This window comes from Phycodurus eques, chromosome 1 (genome assembly GCF_024500275.1).
Source record: "Phycodurus eques isolate BA_2022a chromosome 1, UOR_Pequ_1.1, whole genome shotgun sequence".
Classification (NCBI taxonomy): Eukaryota; Metazoa; Chordata; class Actinopteri; order Syngnathiformes; family Syngnathidae; genus Phycodurus; species Phycodurus eques.
In genome coordinates, this window is record NC_084525.1 from 6,045,916 (window position 1) to 6,069,579 (window position 23,664).

Genomic DNA, 23,664 nt, shown 5'->3' on the forward strand with positions numbered 1-23,664 from the left:
CATTTTCTCAACCGATTCCAACCATTCAAACTTCCAAGTATTCACCAAATAAAATCGGGCTTGTATACTTTTACATTAGAAGAATACCCAGTTTTCCCACAATTGCACTTTTTCCCACTAGGAAAAAAAAACATTCAACAAAAAAGTTCCTTATCTTTCAAGCCATTGTACTGTCATACTTCCACATCGTTGATCCTTCCAAACATTTGCAAAATTCAGGAGATTCAGGTATTTTTTTTTGCAATTCCCAAATTAAGAGATATATATATATATTTTACATCCTCAGTCCACACTTTTTTTCCCAAACCATTCAAACTCCTCTGCTCATTCAGTACATCTTGGTAATTACTTGTCACATTCCCCAAATTCCCACACAATAATAAAATTCCAAATTAAGAGATATTTTACAAACAGGATTTTGCTCCTCCTTCCACATTTCTTGACCGATTCAAGCCATTCTAATTTCACTTCACATTCTACTATTAATTCCTCAGTATTTCAGTTGAGCATCAGCTTTTGAGGATTCACACTTTTTTTTTTTTAAATAAATTTTATAAAAATTGCATTCTCTAGTTAGGCTACTAAAAATGACACATTCATTTATATTTTATTGTATTTGTTCCAGCTCTCACATAAAGAGAGGTCTTATTGCTTTTAATGTATATAGATTTATAGTTTAAATAATCAAAATCATGGTGAGATGAATGAGAGAGATGAGATGAATTGTTTTTTTCCTGCAGGTGTTCTGGCCAACATTCAAACTCAAGGAAGGAGAGTAAAATCAAACGGTGTATATTTTAAATGAGACACCTGACCATGCAATTTTTGTGTTTTTCCAATCACGTTTTGGGTGGTAGACAATAAGTCAAACCCATTATGCACACCCCAGGACACATTTATTGCAACCATAAAAATCATATTGTCACTAAACGTACATAAAAAATGTAACAGTAAAAAAACAAACAGAGGTTGAACTATGCAAATATACACATTGAATACTGCAAGTTACTTTTATTGATTATTATTTTTTTTTTCTTACATTAGGTCCATTTTAAATTGCATATTGAGAGTTAGCACAGACATAATATATTCTTATTGTTTGTGCATAATAATGGCACTAATAATACATGAATTAATCCTGAAATATAAAGCTCTGGTGAAAGAAAAAAAAAAAAACAGCACTTTTTTGGGCATTTTGACCATTTTTTCATTTCCTGCAAATAAATTCCCTACAATATTTGTATTTGGGAATTATATTGTTAGTAGTTTATTGAATAAAATTTTCACATTACATAAAAATATGCTGTACCTATAAATAGCAAAATCAGAGGAATTGAACATTTTGCAGTGGTCTCTTAATGTTTTTCCACATCTGTATGTAATATGCCTTTGATAAGGACTGGTCAATAAATGCACATTCGTAACAACTTAAGTGGTGAAATTAAGTAACATTCCCCTGCAAGGTGATTCAGGATTGTCCACATTTAACATGGAAAATGAAATCAAACAAAAACAAAATATATATATATATATATTTTAATCTCAAATCAGGGCTTTAAGTGTCATGCTAAACTAAATTCATAATTAGTCAATAATTATTCTCTATCCATTTTTATAGTGTTTATCCTCATTAGTGAGCTGGAACCTATCCCAGCATACTTTGGGGTGAGAGGCAGTGTACACCCTGGACTGGGCAGCAGCCAATCGCAATGCAGATATAGCGGGAATTGCGATGGGCTGTACCGCTTTCTGTCAACGTCAACCTTAGTACAGATTGCTCTCGTTTTGGTTCTGAATGCGGAAATGGGATTCTGCTGCTTAGTACAGGGGCTCATTTATTCGAGTGGGTTACAGGGCTACTGGCCACCCTAAAATTTGCGGGGGGAATCATTGCCATTTAACCTCATCACCAGGCTGTTTTTTATATTATTATATTTGCAATTATAAACTGATTTTTTTTATTTTTTATTCACAAGGCTGTTATAAAAAAAATATTATTTTTGTGTTGTGTGATTGGTGGGAAACAAAGAAGTGAGAGATGCGAAGGAATTTCTTCTTCTCTTCCTGCCTTGCCACCAAATGTAGAAAGTATGTAGTACAATACAGGCAAGTGTGAATTTTAGCATATTGTCGCTGTCGGGCAGAAACCCCCTCTGTCCAAAATATGGTCAATTTCACATTTCTTTGTAAACCAATACTATTGGTCTGTCCCAGACTCCCCACACACATTGCACATCATTGACCAACTTTAAGTGTTGAAAATAGCTTGAGAACATATCTAGTAACTCTTTTGAACACTTGAATTGGAGCTGTGCAGCGTGAGGTCGCCTGAAGATTGAAAGTCTGGATCGTTTTTAGACAAGAGAATCGTTAGGTTTGCTACATTTGAGTCAGCGTGGTTTGTTAATGATGCCGTAATGCTTCGGTGGGGAAGAAAATGGTGAGTCACGCAGCTTGGTTGCGTACAGATTCATTACCACATACTAAACTGTTGAGCCAGTTTTAAGACCTTTGAAAAAATTGTTCGGGAAGAAGATGTAACCACAGTTGTTTGCTTTTGTGAAGCATTAAAGGCTTTTTGTCTGGTTGATTATATTTTCATAAGCTTGTTTTAAGCATATTCAGTTGGCAATCGAACACGATTTTGGGATGGTGTTGTGTTGATGGTGGTGGGCAACTGTATATGATAGCAATATTGGTCACTGTAATGGGTAAAGTAGTCATTTTGGAGATGTGAGGATTCCGCCCGACAGCGGTTCGCCAAAAATGAAACTAACGCGCATGTTTTGGAAAGTGGGAGGAAGCCAGAGTACTCGGAGAAAAGGTTTTCTCCGAGCACTCTGGCAAACATGCAAAAATCCAGCCCGCATTCGAATCCCCAACCTCTTTTAGTCATGAAATCATGAGTCCACACATGATCATTCATAGACCTTCTGACGTTTCCATTGTTTGGGTCAAGAGACCGAGCAGTTTTTATCTTTGTCCTTAGCGCCGAGACTGTGAGCACGTCTGCGCCTGAAACTGTCCCTGAGTCCCCGTCGAGCCGGCTCCTCTTCTTCTGCATTTTTTTCTTCTTGGTGTTTTTGCAGCTGCGGCGGCAGAGGAATGGGCTGTCCGAGGAAGTAGCCCTCTCGCTCAGAGTCCGACGAAGAGGAGCACGTGGAGCACGAGTCTTCGTGCTCGCGCCGGCGGCCCGGCTGCAGGACCAGCGAGCAGGCGTCTCTGTCCGTCTCGCCTCGACTGTCCGCGGCGTCCGGTCGAGGGCGTTCGGCCCGCGAGCGACCTCCCGAGGTCGGGGGGAGGCCGGGGTCAGATGAAAGGTGGCAACGAGCCCAGCCTCGCCGCAGACTGTGTTGGTGGTAAGAGGATCCGTCTGGTTAACGTAAAGAAATGCAGACAGAAATGAGTATTATTGGTGGCAAAAGTATTTCCACTCAGTACTGAAGTAGAAGTACAGGTAAGGGTTACAACAGTTTTGACTTTTGTTTTTCAAATCCAGTTGGCTTTAGTTTTTAGAGCAGAATTGTTAGTTGTTGCAGTTTTTTTTTTTTTTTTTTTTTTTTAAATGCTTCATTTTAGGTCAGTTTTTAGTGTTGATTTTTTTAAATATGGGTTATTTGTCAGGTGCAACAATAAAAAAAAAAGGGTCACAAGAAGTAATGTGTAATAAAAAAACAAAAGATTAAAATGAATTACAACTAGCAGATAACCATTTACAAATCAAATTGTGATGAATATACTACTAGCGCAAAAAAAGACTGGTAAACGTAGAAATACTCCTTCAACTCCTTTACTTAAGACTTGTACAGACGGAAATGTTTTGTACTGTACTTCAGCACAAAAGCATACACTTTTCACTGTCAATTACTGTATATACAATATCCGTTTTGATAATGTATCACAAGGGGGGGTGTATTTTTATAAGGTCTCCCTGTATCGGAGATTTTCAGCTCTTGCGAGTGAGTCTGGATCGTATCCCCCCCGCGACAAATGGGGGGGCTCACTGTGCTCTTCTTACCTAGCAGATCCATCTGTGGCGGGATGCCTTTCTGCAGATCCAGCCCGCTTCCGAACCCTCCTTCTACCTCGTCTTCATCCGGAGGGCTGTCGTCATTATCTCGCGGCTCCTCTTCGCGCTCGTCTCCCTCCTCCGCCTCATCGACGGAGTAGCTGCTGCTGATGGGTTCTCTGAAGCTGACCCTCGCCGTCCCACTTCGAGACGTCGGGGGAGGCGAACGGGAGGGGCCGTCCTCCGGCCGGTGGGTGTTCAGAGGGGATGAATCCTGCGGTATGAGATCTCGAGACTTGATGGGAAGCGGAGGTGGGAGGGGAGGCGGTTCAGGTGACATGTTGGCGTGTGATGCCGTATTTGTCTGGAGAGAGTCTGGATGAGAAAATAAGATGAGGCTTGAACAGTTGACGACATGTTTTTACGTGATGCGTTCGACGATGATCACCTTTCATGATATGATTGGTCTTTTCCACCCAGTTCCTACAGTCTTGACCGGTCGAGGTTCCTCTTGAACACAGGCTAGCGGGAGGATGTCTCGAATGCCCATTTAAAAGGGCATCACCAGGTGGTTTTAAGGCACCGTCCTCTGGTAATAAAGTGTAATGTGGAAGGTTGCAGGGCCAAGAGGGCCCGAGGCCATTCCCCCGATGAATGTGGGGGAGAGGTGAATAGGAGGAGCCTCTTGGATGAGGAACACCACCAGAGGAAGAAACGCCATTTTCAATTGGAGTCGAACAGTTCACACCTAGAGAACAATGTGGACAAGGTGACAATTTGAACCGTTTTAACGAGTACTTTCTGTAATCGTCGATATCGAGTACCGATGATTGATGATGCCAATTAGGTCTGGCAATTGTGATGGGGGGCAATATAAAATGTTTTAAGAGTAACAACTTGTCATTACGGACATTTTATCCTCCAACTGATGATGCTAACATGCATGTTGTTGGAATGTGGGAGGAAGCTGGAGTACCCGGAAAAAAACCCACGCAAGCACTGGCAAACACGCAAACTCCACACAGGAAGCCTTATTTCGAATCCCCAAACTCCGAACTGTTAGGCAGTTGTGCTATCCACTCGTCCGCCATGCTAAACATGCAGTACAACAAAAACGTAAGAAATGAAAAACCTACCTTATAAAGCTCCCATATTGGAAGTTAAAACTGAATACTTACTACTTATAAGGGGGTTGACGCCATCTATTGGTTGCAACGGAGAACCGCATTGCAGTTGCTGGCGCGGCTGGGCCGGCCCGCAGCGTCTGCGCTGAGGAGGTCGGCTCTGGAGGGCCGAGTCGCAGGAGTCCGAGTTATCGGGGTCCTCCCCGAGCGAACAGGCCCGGGAGCAGAAGATGAGCCCCCGTCGAGGCAGGAAGGGGCGACCCAGCAGAGGCAGTCGGCATCGGGCGCAACAGAAACAAAACTCCACGGCGTGCCAGTGTTGACCCTCGTAGGTCATCTGGCTCTGGCCGATACCTGCAATGCGATTCTAATTATTTGAAGCGACAACAAAACAAAAAATGCTTGCGCTTACACAAATGGACGAGTGTTCACTGTGCCGCATTTCATCTTTCGAAGCATTTTAGTACCTATCTGTTCGCCGCAGGTGTCGCAGTACTCCGCATACAGGGCCTCGTAGCAGGAGCAGCAGTACGGACGGCACTCTCTCATGATGTAACGCTGACCGCCCAGCGCTGCCTCACACTCAAAACAGCTGAAGTGCTTCATGTGCCAGAACCTTCCTTCTGCCTCTGTGCATTCATCTGCGAAAATAATCTTGGATGGACAGACCGCAGTACAAAAATAGCATCAGGTGAATGGAAGAAACTGGCTTTGGTTTAATAAATAAGAGGCAATCGGGGTGTTACTCAAGGAGACACTTTCCTTTCATGCTGCAGCTTGTGAGAGAACAATTTAAGGCACGTGTCCTCTTGTGGGAAATTATTTTTTATTTTTTTCCCCAATTATGGTACTGTAATGCCCTTGCACGTGGACAAAGAGAGTATGTAACTATTATGCACGGAAGTCTGTTTATGAGCGAACACAAATTCCCCAGTTAATTCCCATGGGAAGTTTCCAATATGGAATATTCCCCAAATTGCCCATCTTAACTTCCCTTGGAAATTTGCTCAAAGCTTTTGGGAACTTTCCACCCCTTTTTGCAACCTCTAGTTGGCAGTCACCTCGTCACATGCCTGACATCGGGGCTTGAGCCTCTCAGCGTGATGCCGGCCGCAGTAGATGCGTCCGTCCTGGTAGAAGTAAATCAGGTCGACCAGCAGCTCATTGCAGCAGGTGCACTGGAAACACTGAGGGTGCCAACAACTGCCGTTTCCCGCACGGCTGGCAAACACAGCGATGTCTCCGCCGCTGATCTTTCTGCCACACTGGAAAACACATTTTACTCAAGAGACGACATGGCAGAAGAGATGGGAACCTCCAGGTTTTTGTTTTTTTTTTGTCCCCCCCCCAGTTAAACTAAATAATTAAAAACATGAATTCATATGGCATTCCAATTTATTCAACCCAAGTAATCGCAATATTTGACACGAGATGCCGGCGTCACACTTTTAAATTAGCTGCCAACAGTCAAAACAAACCAAAAAGGAGGCCTTTCTGCCATCTGTAGACTAGGAATGCCAAAGTTAAAAATATGGCTGGCAACAAAGCAATGCGCCTCTCTTTAGTCGTGTGCGCCTTCTTCATCTGTTCGGAAAACTCAAAGAAGGAGACACAGGCGCATATGCGCACACAACTCCCTTTGTATCATGACTTACAACTGGCTATTATGGTGAGACTTTGGCAGGAAATATGCTGTTAAAAATAGATCATTCTAAATCCTTGTGAAGCACGTCACGTTATAAACAACGGGGAACTGTTTGAATTGTGAAAGAAAATACATAATACAGTGGAACATCATTTTTTTTTTTTTCCACAAATAATCTGTTCCAGAACATCTGACTAAATGCAAATTGTAGGAAATCCAAAGGAATTAGGAAATAATACAAATCCAATTCCTTCATGCGATCAAGGCAACCAACAATATTTTTAAAAATCTATTTCATAGAGAGCGGCGCGGTGGCCGACTGGTTCGAGCGTCTGCCTCACAGTTCTGAGGACCGGGGGTTCAATCCCCGGCCCCGCCTGTGTGGAGTTTGCATGTTCTCCCCGTGCCTGCGTGGGTTTTCTCCGGGCACTGCGGTTTCCTCCCACATCCTCAAAACATGCATTCTAGGTTAATTGAAGACTCTAAATTTCCCTGTAGGTGTGAATGTGAGTGTGGATGGTTGTTTGTTTGTATGTATGCATGTGCCCTGCGATTGGCTGGCAACCAGTTCAGGGCGCCTCCTGCCCGATGACAGCTGGGATAGCCTCCAGGACGCCCGTGACCCTTGTGAGGAGAAGATGGATGGATGGATGCATGGATGTTAAAGTAGCCACCTTATTGCAAATTTGAAAGTCTGACTTGCGTTACACCGATATTGCCAAGCAGACCGAGAGTGGCATTACTGCCTTGAGTTGTTAATAAAATCTTGCATTGTGGAATGCGCCTTGCCATCTGTTAAAGCCTTTCTATACTCGACAAAGTTCCGCCTGGCGGCCAGTTGATGAAGAAAATGTGAGAAGCAGGAGAGAATTCACACAAGAACTCATAAAATGGCTCCCCTCTTTTCCCTCCTGGTTCATTTATACACTTCACTAGTCATTTATATTGATTTCAAACTGGTTTTTGTATGTTAATAAAAGCTTGTATTGTGGAATACGTACGCCCTGCTGTCCGTTTAACCCTTTATACACAACTGACAAAATGCTTTGGGTGAGGACACATACATTTAAGGAAATAAGTGTCGTGTTCTTTTATTACGAAAATGGAGTGGATCTATGAAAACTGGGACCAAAAAAAAAAACGAATCGCATGAAAAACTGGGCATACGTAAACTAAGGTTCCACTGTACAACTACTTTAAGAGGGTATGAATGAACATAAAATTTAAATGCTCATCTACCTGCTTGCAGATGGCGCCAGTCATGGTGACGGGGAAGAGTCTGACCACGCCTCGGCCTACGTTGTCTCGCTTCCTTTGCTGGCTGAACAAACGCAACTCCCGCTTCTCCTTCTCGTTTAGCGAGCTGCAGTAGTGCGGCTGTGAGATGACATGTGCGCAACAAGAAATTGGATGCATTTTTCCATTCTGAAATATATACTGTATAGTCTACATTGTGAAACCGCCTGGAAAGTCAAACAACAATATATTAACAATACCTTTCTGAAAAAAATATGCCTCACAAGATGATGTCTAATGCCATGCAAAATTGAATGAGACTTCATGTTGGGGTGAGCAGTTTTACTTTTGATGTTACCTCACTGTCATGTGCAGGAAGCTGGTGCAGCAGCTGTTTGATTCGGTAACGTTCCCCCACACTGTTCACATACGGGACCCTGTCCTCTGGCAAGCTGCTAAAATACTGGTAAACCTTCAACACAGAGAAGTATGTTCACACAAAAACATTGGGGTGGCTAGATGAAAAAGAAAAAAAGATCTTAGAGGATATTTAATCAAGCTCAAATAATTGACACAACAGGCAATGGTATACAAATAATGACCTTGACTTGGTACCTTGACGTAAGAGTGCCCCAACTTAAGAGTTTTTAGAGTTGTGCGCTGTTGCTTGGATGACTTTTTTTCCCTTGTGTTGTGAGCCAAAATTTTAATCATGAGCAAGTTTAAGATACGCCGCCGCTCGAGTGGAGAAAAAAAAAAAAAAAAAAAAAAAAGGGAACGCGACAATCGCTGATGCACTCTCAGTTGTTCACTGAAAGGGAGAAACAGTCAAATTCACAAATACAAAATTTGCAAGCAGCATGGAGAAGCCCGAGCATTAAACCGTGGGGTAAATGAGCAACCCGAGCTGGGGTCAGCGCTCCTGACGTCACTCACTAGGCCACGGCCTTCAAAGGCACACGTAAACACACAAATACTGCAGTATGTGCATGAATTTTGGTTTAATTACTATTTATAAAACCAGTTTAGTTGTTTTTTGTTTTTTTGTTTTTTAAACAGTCTATTTTATTATGTTTCTATTCTTCTATTATACAATGCAGTGTTTTTTTTTCTTTGTTTGAAAACAAAAAAACAAAAAACAAAAAAAAGATGATGACAAGTTTCAGCACCTGACACTTGAACAGAGTATGTAAATGTTTGGTATAAATCAAGTATGTGTCACAGTTGATAGTGTAAGCGGATTTTTTTTAAAAAATTTTTACGTGGATCTATATTTCTGGTTACTGAAGAACGGCAAGAGGACTAAACGAACTGGAGAGAAGAGAATCTACGCTTTCTTTTGGTAGGTTCGCTGCTCATATTGTCACAGAACGCAATCTTCTGTGGGTCTTCAACGATCAGTCAAAAAGTCTCTGAAACGACTGGCAAAATGGAGAATTATGCTTTGAAAACAACCGGCAGTGAACGAGTTACTAGAAAGTGCTATTCTAAAACGTGACCCCCCCCCCCCCCCCCCCAAACAAACAGAAACAGTGCCTCGTGTTGTGGTATGAGGGGCCAGAGTGTGATAAAGAGATTGCGAGCGAGTGAGCAGTAGTGCTACCGATGAACAGTGTTGGCTCACCTGCTCAGGCTTGAGGCCGGGCGGAACCCAGGCGTATTCCTCAGAGGCGCAGCCCGAGTCGTCGTCGGAGATGGAGTGCCTCTGGAAATCCGACACCAGCTTTGTCATCATCTTCTCCAGCTGGCCCGGCATCGAACGCAGGGCGTGCTCCTCCCGCACACACTTGCAGTGAACGCAGATCTTCCTGCGCACGCAATGAAACAAGTATGGACATCATCTCCAATGAAATCACTAGTGGACTCCCCCTGGTGTACACGGTCAAAACAACAGTTGACTTCCCACGGTGCTATTCTTATTCTTATGTAGTAGTACATGTGGTCCCTCTAGTGGTCTATGAAAGAATAACTAAATTTAAGGTTCAAACTGCATAATGTTACATTGGCAGTTTCTTTTTCCTGTACAGTACATTTGTTAAGTACAGTTCAGTTGTATTTAACTTTTGAGTACAATAGATTTATATTTAATCTTTACAAACATTTTGTTTTTAAACATTTTATTTTGGTTACTGATTTAATTACCCATATTTAAAAGCCCCGTTCCATAATTTTCTTTTATTTTGTATAATCGTGGATGTCTTATTATCGGGTTTGCAAGATAATTGGGGCTGAAAATGCCCAGAATGTCCTTCTTAAACCTTTTGTAGTTACTCTTTTCTACCTGGCATTTGAGCTGGTCAGGTTGCTCAATAATGCACACATACATACACACATATATTAGAGAGAGAGCGAGAGATTTTTTTTTATTATAGTCATGACTAGATTGATGTAAGACTTCTACAATTCCCCCATCCCCCACAAAAAAAATAAAAAATAAATCAATGACATCATCGATTAATCGACATCAATTCGACTGTCATCACTCAAACCCTATCGCAGACACACCCCAACATCTTGTAGGAAGTCTTTCCAGAAGAGTGGAAGCTGGTGTCGTTGCAAAGGTGGAATACCTATAGTTTCTTCAAGATCACTCAACTTTAAATCGTTTTTTTTGGGGTGGATCTCCTGAATGACAAACATAAATCGTTTTTTTTGCTTTGTTTTGCTATTGTGTGGATCTCCCGAATGACAAATCTCTACACGACTTATAATTATTGTCAAACTGAATAATCTCCTAAAACGCCCACTGTGTCTCACCTAAACTGATATTCATCAGCGCAACAGTGGATAGTCAAGAGAAGGTTGGTTTAGCGTTACACCGTTCACACACGGCCACTAAATTTGATTTTAATCCCATCAGTGACGAAACTGAAGCGCGGCGATCACGACTTGTTTTTCCACTGACATCCTACTTGCATTAATGGCAGAAAGCCCCTTCATTTGTATCACAAACAGGAGGAAAATGAGGTCAGTGGCCTAAACTAGAGGGGAGAAGATGGGAGCCGTAATCTCCCTCTCAGCTGTGTCCTTGGACTCCACATCTGTCGCCGGTTGGGCTCATTTGTGGGCAGACAGAGGGGTGTTATCACGTTGTGTGCGGGGGCGACCATGTGGCATAAAGTATTGCATGTACATCTCTGTTGGAAAAGAGGCTGCCAGCTGGTACACGTGGCTCAAGTTGGCACAAAGCTGCTTTATCCTGGTACACAACCGTCACACACAACATCAACAACACAAAAGTGCGTCTTAAATTTGGGATGTATACTTTCTCCTTAATAACAAAATGCACTTTAAGGCAGTGGTTCTTAAACTTGGGTCTGGGACCCCACCCCCCAAGGGACTACAAGCTATAACTTGGGGGTCCGCAAAATAATTTGCAATGAATTATGTCATATCATCGGGCTCCTTTCATGTCATACGCAAAATACCTTGAAAATGATTCTGCTCATGTTGTCTATTGTCTAGTTGGAATTAAACTCACTAGTCGCTTTTTTAAAAACTAGTCACTGGAGCGGTCACAAAGGTTGTTAAATATAGCGACTAAATCGCTAATTCGGAAACACTGACTGTGCTTTTATAAACTAGCTCCTCTCTGTTCCGAGCCGATTTGTTAGTGGAAGCTTGAGCCATTTTTGAAGAATTGTTCACTATTTGCCAAACGGCGGTTTGTTGTCAAACGATTGAGTTGAGTTCACTGCCACCATACCATACATTGCTCGTATCTCGAATTTTTGCTCGCGAGTCAAAGCCAAAAACTGGCTGTACGACGTTTCTCCAAAAACTTGTAAGCCGGGTCAAGGCACCACTGTAGTGTTTGCATCACAGTGGATTTCCGGACAAATGGGAGAAAAGGAGACAGAGTAATCTAATGCCATGCCTTCACATCTCCATTGAATGAATTTTTAATGGCATTCAAAAACTGTTGACAGCGGCCTGGAACAAAAGACTTTGGCGGCACTGAACACAAGTCAGACATTACAGTAGTACATACGCAGTTCTCAGGGTGACGTGCACACTGACGTGACTTTCAAAGCTAAAAACACAGCGCAAGCTGGCCCATTCTCGTATGTTACATGCTTCACTTAAGTCACCCTGCCTTCGAAGACGCCAGGTGAAGTTCAGACTGCTGCATCTGATTCACTGCAGATGGACAAGAAACGGTTCCCTTCGGTTAGTCATCATACAAATGTGAGCCACGATGTGCAGCTTCGTCTTTGCGTCCGAGGAAGACGACACATCGTACGTGGTGAAATGTCAAACATAGCTTTTATTTTTTAGTTGGTTTTTTGAAAGCCTCTTTACAGATATTGATCAATTTTATGAAAAAGACCCATACTCTTCATCGTCTTTGTCTTTGTCTCTTATCTATGTACAGACTGAGACATCACAGCCAGGCCTTTTTAAATGTGTTTGAAGCATGTGGGAGAGGTAAAATGATTAAAAAATTGTTTTTGTCTATATGGGTCTCTCTAAATTGGGGCTTTTCACCATTAGCAAGTAGGTCTGGAACATATCCAAGATTATAACGACGTTTGAGATCAAACCCTCCTTAGATCTGGTCTGAAGAAACAGATGGGCATCTCTGCCACAAAATTTGTGACACAGTAATCACTGAGTGGCTGAGAATAATAGTGATGTTGGCTGTGAAGACTTGTGAGGCATGGCAGGGACCTGTGGGTCAAAAGTAACTTGATTAGCTCGCTGCTGGCCAGAGCAGCATCTGCCTCCTGCCCTCAGTTTAAGACGGGCGAGAGCAGGATGGATCACTTTCCTATAAGCCGACAGAAGCAGCTGAGTTGGCCCTCGCTTGCATGATCTTCCCCATTAGAGTCTTAATTAGTTATTGACGAGAAATACAATTGGCCCAACCCTCTGAGGTCTGAGAGGCTGACCCCCTTACAGTTCAGTCATTCAATCACCTTCATGTTTGCTGCTCCCCTCAATCCAAGGCATAAAAGACGCTTTCTACATCAGGGTTGTTCTAGAAAATGCCAATTTTCAGCCAAGAAATAGGCATAATGTGGACACCAAATTAGCATTGCCTTTTCTTATGCTGCACCTTTCCCCTTCAAGAGGTGTGCTCGAGTTGATTACCAAACTCCATAGCCACAAATTGTCGCTACATCTTGAGCTAACGGAACACGTTGCTGGACAACAACCCGTAATCACATGGCTATGCGTACTTCTGTTTCCCAATTAAGACAATTGTCGTACCTCTGGCCGTTAATAGCACTCATGATGTCTATGATTATGAAACAAGAGTGTTCTTATCAACGGTTTCTTCATACATTGAAGTTTTCAAGATGTGAGGAGGGTCTGCAAAGGGGAAATATGTTTTTGTACAAACAATTTCTAAAAATTGCAGTCTGGGGTGGTGGTCCCCCTTTTTCTGAAAGGGGACCGGAGGGTGTGTTCCAACTACAGCGGGATCGCACTCCTCAGCCTCCCTGGTAAGGTCTATTCAGGAGTGCTGGAGAGGAGGGTCTGTCGGGAAGTCGAATCTCAGATTCAGTGAGATGGCTGGGGCATCTGATTCGGATGCCTCCCTGGTGAGGTGTCCCACTGGGAGGAGACCCCGGGGACGACCCAGGACACGCTGGAGAGACTACGTCTCTCGGCTGGCCCGCGAACGCCTCGGGATCCCCCCGGAAGAGCTAGATGAAGTGGCTGGAGAGAGGGAAGTCCAGGCGTCCCTGCTAAAGCTACTGCCCCCGCGACCCGACCTCGGATAAGCGGTAGAAAATGGATGGCTGGATGGAATTTCTAGAAACAAATTGCCCTATTCTATTCCCCCCCCCCCCCCCCCGTGTAACCTATTCTTAGCTATTCGCATTTTTGAGCTCTTTCTATAATTCTTACAGATGCCGCAGCAAGATAGGGCCAAAGCCCCGTTTAATTGGTCTTGAGGAAGTTTGTTGAAGTGATGCATCTTGACGGAGAGAATAACGTCTTTGTATGTCAGGGAGGAGCTAAATTTAACCTGGGTAGTTAGTGGAAGTTACAAGGAGTCTTGGCTGCATGTATACACGCTTCCAGTGCATTTTTTCTTCTTCCCAGAATCAGATAATTTGTAAGCCATTTATTTATTCCAACCTGTCCTGTTCAGCTGCATGGCCTCACAGAATGGTGGATCTGTATGCCTTTGTGCTGGAACAGTTTTGCTGTGCAACAGGGGAGTTCGAAATACTCCCTCTGTCTAATTTCAATTTGTTAATTATTCTGATGTTTATTGAAAATGCAGCTGGACAGAAAAGTATCTAGTCACGTACAGTCTGCCATTCACAATTGCATGTCATTAGCCTAATAACACAATTTCCCAAGTCATTTTTAACTTACTGTCACAATATTAAAAAGACAATGTGCTGGCTAAAAATTGTGGGCTTTTTTGGGCAGCTGGACTGGTTATCTTTTTTCTTGTTTTCAGAAAACACTCAAAATTGACTTCTCATTCTGCTCAATCAATGCCTGATGTTGTAAATATGTACATAGACGTTTGATTCTTGGATAGTGATTCTTGTGTGCTGCTACTGTCCTCTTGATTGTAATGAATGACTTAAAAAGAACATTAAAGTCCAAGCCCTAAAGATATTAAACATAAAAAATTAAGGGACATGCTGCTCTCTAGAGGATAACTGCAGCTCCATGCGATCAACAAAAAGCACAGGTAGGAACTCTGATCTCCAAAAGTCAACAGACAGAGCGAGAGCAACTTTTCCTGCCAAGACGGCACGGGAGCGTCACATTCAGTGCCAGGGGCTCCTTCAGATCATACCTCCATCCATGGACGCGGAAGCCGGGGCACTGGTCTCCACAGCGCATGCAAGGCTGCCCTCTGTCTGGGTCTTCTTCCTCCTGCTGGAAACCAACAAGTCAGCTCACATCATTTCCGACCAGACGCAGACCGAGTTCTGGACGTATGAAGCTTGCCAGGCAGGCTCGCAAAAAAAAAACCACGTCAGAAGAGGACCCGCAGTCGCGTTTTCCGCACACACTGTGGTGGAAAGTGGGCTGTCTTTAGAATGCACACAGATTACTTAATGGCGTGTATGAATTGAAATTCTGCATAATCATATCATGCCAACTGGCATAGACATGATCCCTGAGCCCAGCAGTAACAGAAATATGCATAATTACCCTATACCTCTGTACTTATGTCAAACACTAAGCACAGGGGAAACTAGATGCTCTGATAATTACTCACAGTTTCACAAACATTTTAAAGCATATTCCAAATCCCCCCCCCCCCAGAGGAATTGATATATCAAATCCAGGACTCCACTTGTGCAGAATACACACAATGGGCCTCATTTACTAATACATGTGAAGAAATGTTCTTACTCTGAGCCCAAATTTAGTGGATACGCAAATCCCCTTCGGATTTATGACACGTTCACCAGCCAATTTTTTTCTCACCAAGGTGCATGTGTGAGTGAATCAGAATTGATTCTAATTGAGGGGTTTGAGCACAAACCACGCCCCAATTTCTCTATAAAGGAAATCAGTTTGTGAGCGAAATTCAAACAAGAAATATCACAACCGCGGTTATTGAGGTCACGTCACTTTCGTAACGTTTTCACTGGAGTGTCTACAAACAAGATACCTGGGTCAATGCACAGTGGCTCATGTGGAAAAAAAAATGGTTTGATATTAAGGTAGAATATCGGAGCAGAGGAAAAAGGAGGAAATCAAAAGAGGATTAGGACCACCTGATCTTGTGCCATAGGATTAGCGATTGGATGCTATAATGATTGGCGGCTGCAACTAACGATTATTTTAATTTCAATTAATCTGATAAAAAAAAAATTAATTTTGATGTCTTTATTTAAAAACAGCACATTATTTCAAATTGAAAGTGCAGAAAATCCACAGGCTTGATTACGATTCAGTTACCGTTTGCTCCGTAACATGTCAGAAAATAAGCAAAAATGACGATGATTATTTTCCAAAGTAAAATAAGACGTTTGCAAATGTATTATTTGGATTAAACACAAAAGATAAGCAGCCTGCTTCCACGGAGGACTTCGGAAACCTGAGAATATGTTGGGAGGCTGAAATTCCGAGGACTTGGACAAGTTAAACAAGGTCTCTAAACCATTAATCGATTATCAAAATGGTCGTCAATTAACTGGATAATCGATTAGCTGTCCATGAATTGTTGCACCTCTACTCAACTCTGGCATATGTGAACGAGGGTGAAAGTGATGCCATTCAGCATCACTTTCACCCAAGTGAATAAATACACTTTCAGGTAATTATTCATTTGGAATTCTTAATTCAGTATCTTGCAATGAACGAATGAAGACGAGTGTTTTCTCTTACACTTTGAAGTTTGCTATTGAAGAGTCAAGGTTTTTAGTGTACGATAGGCGGTGTACGATGTCCATCATTTCGGACATTTCGTAAACTAATTAGCAAATTCCCGGTTGTAATTATTACTGTTACTTTTTTTTTAACTTAATAAATTAATGTCGTTTCACTACGTTGTGAAACTTGGGTCATAGATGTGTGAATTCCAAAGCTGATCCATTATTATTGGTGCGGACGCATGGTCTGAGGAGATTCTAAATTTGTTTGCAGAGTAAGAACACATTCAAGTAAGAACAGATTGATGGATCACGGATTTGTGTGTCAAATATCGGTATGCACAACAGAAGACAAATTTGTGTGAACGCAGTTTGTGAATGAGGCTCATTGTGCGTTTCCACAAAGAGTCCCATACACAGAGCATATGGGCCAATAAAATGTGTGTGTGTGCATGTGTGGACTCCAGGCCCTCTGCTTTTGGAGCTGGCCGGAAGGAAGCAGGCACAGGATGAGAGCTGCACCCTTTCCCTCTCAGTAATGCCTCCACTTTCTTTTCCTCCGATTCTACTTTTAGAACCGCACGATCTCCAGCGTGCAGAGTTGCTAGCGATAACTACATTCCGTTCATTTAATTCTACACCGCATAAAAGCACTGTAAGCACTTTGATCGGTGTTTTTCCCCTTCGGAATTGGAATGGACTAAACACGCACGCAAGTAAACGCACCGAAAACCAACAAACTTGTTTGCTCTTCTTCAGAAATACACACTGTCACACTGTAATTACAGATGCACGGTGCTTATAAGCAGACAGTTTAATAGGTAACGCAACAAAATGAAGGAGGTGTGGTTTTGACAGGATACTTGTACGTACCTGCTTGTTTTTCTTCCTTTATAGGACTGCAGTCACATTTCAACAGCTGTTCACCTCAATCCTGTTTTCATGTGTACAGTACTGCCTTGAGGTACTAGTTTCATTTGTTCCGGGACCTTGCTCGCATCTCAAAACAGTTCATCAATTCATCAAAAAAAAAAAAAAACATCCCCAAAAAACATCCAAATGTTTTTTTAAAACTTAAAAAAAACCCAAAACAACAACAACAACGTAATTGGCACCCAACAGTATTGACAGCTGGCAACCCATCTTATCGGTATATTAACGCCACCAATTGATATTGTCTTTCCACTACAAGGAAACCAGTGTGAATTGATGGTGGCCACGGGATAGGTTTTGTTGGCGCCATATAGCGGTGGGAGTCTGAAGCGCATCGTATCTCAGATTTTTGCTCGAATCTGAAGACAAAAATTGCGCCCTGTGACGGCTTGTATCTCGAAAAACCCGTAAGTTAAGGCGCCACTGTATTTGTAATGTAACACTGAGTGTCGCAGCGGCGAAAGGAGAGCTGTGCTGTATCGTACTGATACAAAGACATCTCAAACAATGTTCCTGTGCTACATTGCAGATTTTTGGGGGGGAAATATGTATTACGGAAATTGCTACTATATTGCAAAAATCTGTAGTCTACAGGTTTTTAAAGAGTTCTGACTTACTGTAATGCCAGACAGTACAATGGTGCTTTATATAAGTCAAGTAATTTGTTGCGTTGACAAAAAGGCCTTCAAAGCTTAAACATCGCTCACTCTCTCAATCTATCGCTCAATTAATCAGTCGTTTAATCGTTCGCTCGCTCTATCATTTGCTTGTGCTATGGCTTGATCATTCTCTCAATCACTCACTCGATCTTTTGCTTACTAGCTCGTTCGCACGCCTTCCATCAGTTGATCTATCTTCAATAGCCTTGTGAATACTGTTGGCTCATAATGCAACTTCAAATCATATTTTATTCCATTATCTGTTTCTGTATGTACTGGCCTGAAGGAAAAACCAACAACAACAGCAGCAGCAAACAATGTACAGTACAACGTACTCCAATGTATCTGTTCTGCTCTAGGCTCTTGTTTTCTACACAGCCATGAAGGACTGGTGACAGCAGTTATTTCCTGATGCTGACATGCAAACTGAGCCTGGGAGGCACACAAAACAAAGCACCTGTACATTCAACACTGGAAATCAGCATGACTACGACCGGGAATGGGAGTCAATAGCCGAGGGATCAAAACACCTTTGGAAATTGCAGCTGACGTGCGTTGATAACAGGACACTGGTGGGTTTTTTTTTTGCTGACTTGCCATTCGGAGAGTCAACGGATGAAATGACACCATATGAACACCCTTGTATTGTCATTTGCCCCCTTAAGGAACACAGTGACCTGTATGCCTGGGTATGTGCTGCTTTTATCTAAGCGAGGTCTCGCTTGATTAAAAGTGTATTTGACAGCAGCTTCTGGTCAGTGTTTGAATGCGTTTGCAATATGGCAATGTTACATAAAGGGCTGCAACAATATATTTAAAAAGTAAATTAAGTTGGGGGGAAAAAAAAAAAAAGCTAAATGCAAAATCGGTGCCTTGGAGCTACGCTGGGATAATTTTTTCACACGGAGGACCTTTGCGTTTAATATTGATGCTGCTCATTGATATTTGAGCTGTAGTCATCATGTGCATCAGCGGAGAACAGGTGTCCAGACTGCTTAAATACTACTAATTCAGGTAGTTACAGAAAAGGGGCACGTCAACTTAGTTATACCAGATCGGCACTGCAAATGAGAATCTGTTCTCAATTGCCTGACCTGGATAAATCAAGGTTAAAACGGATCTGATCACGAAGTAAGTTTTTTTGTTTTGTTTTGTTTTTCAGTGGCCCACAACATATTCTAAAATTAACATGGCCCGTGTGGGTTGCCTGCATCGTAATATTGTGGTGCCCTGAAATACGAGTTGGATTCCTTCTGTAACCACATAACTCAAAACACTCCTACCTCAAATTATCTTTCCCCATTGAAATGAATGGAAATGCCTTTAATTTCATCCAGCCTCTCAAAAACTCCAACCCCCACCCCCCTCCAAAAAAAAACATTGTGTCTTTTAATAAGGAAGACGGCAATCTATAATAAAGTACCATATCCAAACAAACATAATTAAATAGAATGTAAAGTAGGCTTGTCATTGACAGGAATTTTTTGAGGGTGATATAATTTCCCCAAAACACTGACTGGCAACTTGAAATGTCGAAAAGTGCACTTTCTGCGCCGTGTCCAGGTCAGCTTAGTACAGATTGCGCTTTGGTTCTGATTGTGGCGACTCGGTTCTGCTGCTGCTCAGTACAAGAGCCCATTTATTTTAGTGGAATAAGGGTCACTGGTCACCTGAAAAACCCCAGAAATTGTTGAATTTCTGATTAATCACCAAGCTATTTTATTTTTATAAGTATATAATATTGCATATATATAAACATTATATATATATATATATACACACACACAATCGCTTTGCCCATCTTTGCCTACACTAATGTATTGGTTTTAACATGCTAAATAAATAAAAGGTGAAGAATGTCAATGAGGCCCTTGGAAGAAAACATTTGGACACCCCTGAGTTAATAAGATGCAGTACAAAATCTTAGTCAAAGGTCATCTGGTGGAATTTGAACAGTAAACATTATGGTACAGTATAATTGTAGTCTGGATGTATTCCAAGTGTGCTGCAGTGCCAGATGTCGCAAGACTGCGCATCTGTTCGTCTGACACCGCAACACGTCTGCCCCGCCACTGGGATCTACAGCAGACCCGAGACTATCGCTATTACTTGAAAATCACACTTATCAGCGTATTTTTGTATTCTTTCTGTAACGCCCTAAAATGCCGCCGAAACGCTCTGCTCCTTCTCACTCGTGATGTTGGCAGGGAAGCAGCTAGCATTATCCAACAGTTGTAGAGGTGGACGATAAGACCCTAGTGTGTGTGTGGACTCCCTCCAGTGGTAAGCAAAGAATCACCGAATTACTGTAAATGTTGAAAATGATCATTACATTACAGTGGATTACACTTTTTTTTTTTTTTTTTAATCCAGCACACTGCATTTGTTTAGTACAGTTCAGTTGTATTTAACTGTTCATTACAATACAGTTATTAATCCTGGGCTGTAACTAATGATTATTTCAAGAATAATGTTTTTTTTATTCATCAATTAATCGGATAAATCGTTTTATTAATTATTATTCAAAAACAGTACTTTACTCATTTTGTAGTATGGAATGTTTGAAACGCCTTGCTGAAGTGATATTACTCAGAGAGGGGGAAAAAATACAAAAGTAAAATAAAATCTGCAAAAGTAGGTATGAGAAAAACTGACCCATTTATTATTAACCAATGGGTTACATAAACTAACTTTAAAAATAAGCATGTACTACAATTAAATCCATCCATCCATCCATTTTCTGAGCCGCTTCTCCTCACTAGGGTCGCGGGCGTGCTGGAGCCTATCCCAGCTGTCATCGGGCAGGAGGCGGGGTACACCCTGAACTGGCTGCCAGCCAATCGCAGGGCACATACAAGCAAACAACCAGTCGCACTCACAGTCACACCTACGGGCAATTTAGAGTCTCCAATTCATGCATGTTTTTGGGATGTGGGAGGAAACCGGAGTGCCCGGAGAAAACCCACGCAGGCACGGGAAGAACATGCAAACTTCGCACAGGCGGGGTCGGGGATTGAACCCGGGTCCTCAGAACTGTGAGGCTGACGCTCTAACCAGTCGGTCACCGTGCCGCCACTACAATTAAATAAAATACAAATTATATTGGTAAATCGTGGCAAATAAATTTAAATTGCAACATAACCACTAATAACCACAAATTAACTTAAACATAAGCATATTCTACGTTTGAATATTTGAAATGAAAATTTAATTAGAAAACCATGAAAAATAATCTCAATAATTACTATATACTATACTTTATAATATTTTTAAAGTGCAAAATAACAATTACATACAAATAAATACACTTTTGAACGTCTTGATGCAACTGGGGTATTATTGAAAATAGCTGTTCCTGCTGTGCACATCTTGGCCTCTGAGTGGCAGTGTGTTACACACAATGAGATACACATGCAGTAACAATGAAAGTCGAAGTCACGATCGAATATTGTGATTATAACCCGTTTTTCACAGAATGTGAAGAATGTATGCCAGAGAGACGTAAGTGCCGCGAATTCGATGCTAATTTTCGTTAGCTCGTGGTTTTCATTCATTGTGTGTTAGCGTTGAGATAGTTTTTGTTCACAAAAATCACTAAGAAAGATACAAGGTCAGTGACGTATTTGAACATTCAATAGGTGTAACTCTTTTTGTTATGCGTTTACAATGAACGTCCACTGAATAAAGCAAGCAACATTGACTCTTACTCCTTGCGACTTTGTTAGCACCTGAGCAACCCGTCGTCGTGATCACGTGAGCTCCGCATGCCATCTGGGCGCTCCTAGCTAGAAGCGCTGGAGCAGACCATGGACTACTTGTATAAGAGTGATAAAATCGGAGATTTTGGATCTAGTCTGATCCGATACTCGTATTCGTTTTTTGCTGACATCGGACCGATTTCTGATCTCAAGGACACCCCTACTTTTTGTTGCTCGGATTAATAGAACAGATGTGCTCTTAAACACCTAAATTGATAGCATGTTGTCACTACTTTTTAATGTTGTTTAATTAGTCAGAGACAACGCAAGCAAATCTTTTATACATACCCGTGATAAAATGCCTTCGACAAACCCGGTGAATGATAGAGGTTTGCTCTCCAGTCTGCCTTTTTTAGAAGTGGTAATTACACTTTATGCAGTCTTGCAATTTTCTCCGTCCAATTTTTGATGACATCCTCTCCATTTGTCCTACTCATCAACAAGTTCTCTGGATTTGGATTATTATTATTATTTATTTTTTTTTAAAGTAAATGGAGGAAAAAAAGACGGCACGGTGGCCGATTGGTTAGAGCGTCAGCCTCACAGTTGTGAGGACACGGGTTCAATCCCCGGCCCCGCCTGTGTGGAGCTTGCATGTTCTCCCCGTGCCTGCGTGGGTTTTCTCCGGGCACTCCGGTTTCCTCCCACATCCCAAAAACATGCATGAATTGGAGACTCTAAATTGCCCGTAGGCATGACTGTGAGTGCGAATGGTTGTTTGTTTGTATGTGCCCTGCGATTGGCTGGCAACCAGTTCAGGGTGTACCCCGCCTCCTGCCCGATGACAGCTGGGATAGGCTCCAGCACGCCCGCGACCCTAGTGAGGAGAAGCGGCTCAGAAAATGGATGGATGGATGGATGGATGGAGGGGAAAAAAAACCTCAACCCTAAGGGCCATGTCTGGCAGCAGTAGCTTAGTCTGTAAGGACTTAGGCTTTGGATGTTCAAGTCCCACGACGGGCAAAAATGTAAAATTGGTAACTACTTGTTGGAGAGATGCTAGTCTGCTTGCTGGCTCATGTCGACGTGCCCTTGAGCAAGGTACTGTCCCCACCACCCCAGCTCAAGTGGAGCAGCACTCCTCTTTCACTCCAAATCTCTCCTTGCGCACCAGCATGCGTGCAACCTGGTTCTCGGTGTGTGTGGTGTGCAACACCAAGTATAAATCGGAGTGGGAGTTGAATTTCCCCTTGAGGGACACAAATAAGTATGTATAATTAATAATAAAACAATGACAACAGGTTTCTGTCATTGTTTTTAGTTCAAGTCAATAAGAAGTCACTTTCTATCACTGGGAAGTTCCCTTGGCTCCTATCGTTTACAAACATTATGAGAAGTTCGTGTTTCATCTGCATTACCCCCAACCTGCTCAGGTAGGCGGATGTGACGTCATTGGCCCCTCCCCTCACCTTGAACATCCAAAATGACTACAGTCACAAAGAATGCTGAACACTCTGGGACCAAGTATGACAAATCAACACAAGATTTGTTGTTTCGTTCTTCAAAAAAAAAAAAAAAACAAAAGACAATGACAACGCAAAAAGATAGCACAAAAACCAAGTGACGGCGGGAGAAAGTTTAGAGAAACTTTACGGCGAGTTTCAAATGACGACGGGCGGTGAAAAGTCTTTAAACGCCGAATTTAAATCATAAATTCTCAACCGTGATTCAAGTTGTGGTGAAGAAATAAATCATGCATCACACTCACCGAGCGGTAGGATCGTCGCTTTTTAGACCCGCGCAGAAACATGGCGGAGGTGTGTGCTAAAGAAAACAGTCGAGTGTCCAACCAAACGAGTATAAGGGGGCGACATGAACGTCTGATTTACAGACTGTGTGATAAACTCTATGATGTTGCTACCAAACTACCAAGAAGTCTTCCACCGCCTTTAGCTACTTCGGTAACTAACAAGCTAACGTAGCTCTGGGAGAACAACTTCCTGTTGCTTTTCAATGTCAACGCTACGACAGCACACGTTTAATATTTAAGCAAAAGG

At 42.3% G+C, this 23,664-nt stretch overlaps 1 protein-coding gene across 2 annotated transcripts; it reads right to left on the minus strand.

Annotated features, from left to right (window-relative positions):
• On the minus strand, positions 1-23,559 carry prickle3 (prickle homolog 3). 2 transcript variants are annotated; one of them, XM_061674319.1, is made up of 11 exons: positions 23,376-23,559; positions 14,787-14,866; positions 9,639-9,822; positions 8,373-8,486; positions 8,018-8,155; positions 6,195-6,398; positions 5,601-5,787; positions 5,188-5,487; positions 4,458-4,757; positions 4,019-4,384; positions 1-3,373 (listed from the first exon to the last, which is right to left on the minus strand). In XM_061674319.1, exons 1-11 carry the CDS (start codon positions 23,415-23,417, stop codon positions 2,955-2,957), a joined length of 2,334 nt encoding a protein of 777 aa, XP_061530303.1. In that variant the 5' UTR covers positions 23,418-23,559; the 3' UTR covers positions 1-2,954. The 2 variants fall into 2 exon arrangements, with proteins under 2 accessions (XP_061530303.1, XP_061530294.1); XM_061674310.1 differs by having other exon boundaries at positions 14,787-14,869.
• Positions 23,560-23,664: the final 105 nt, after the last annotated feature.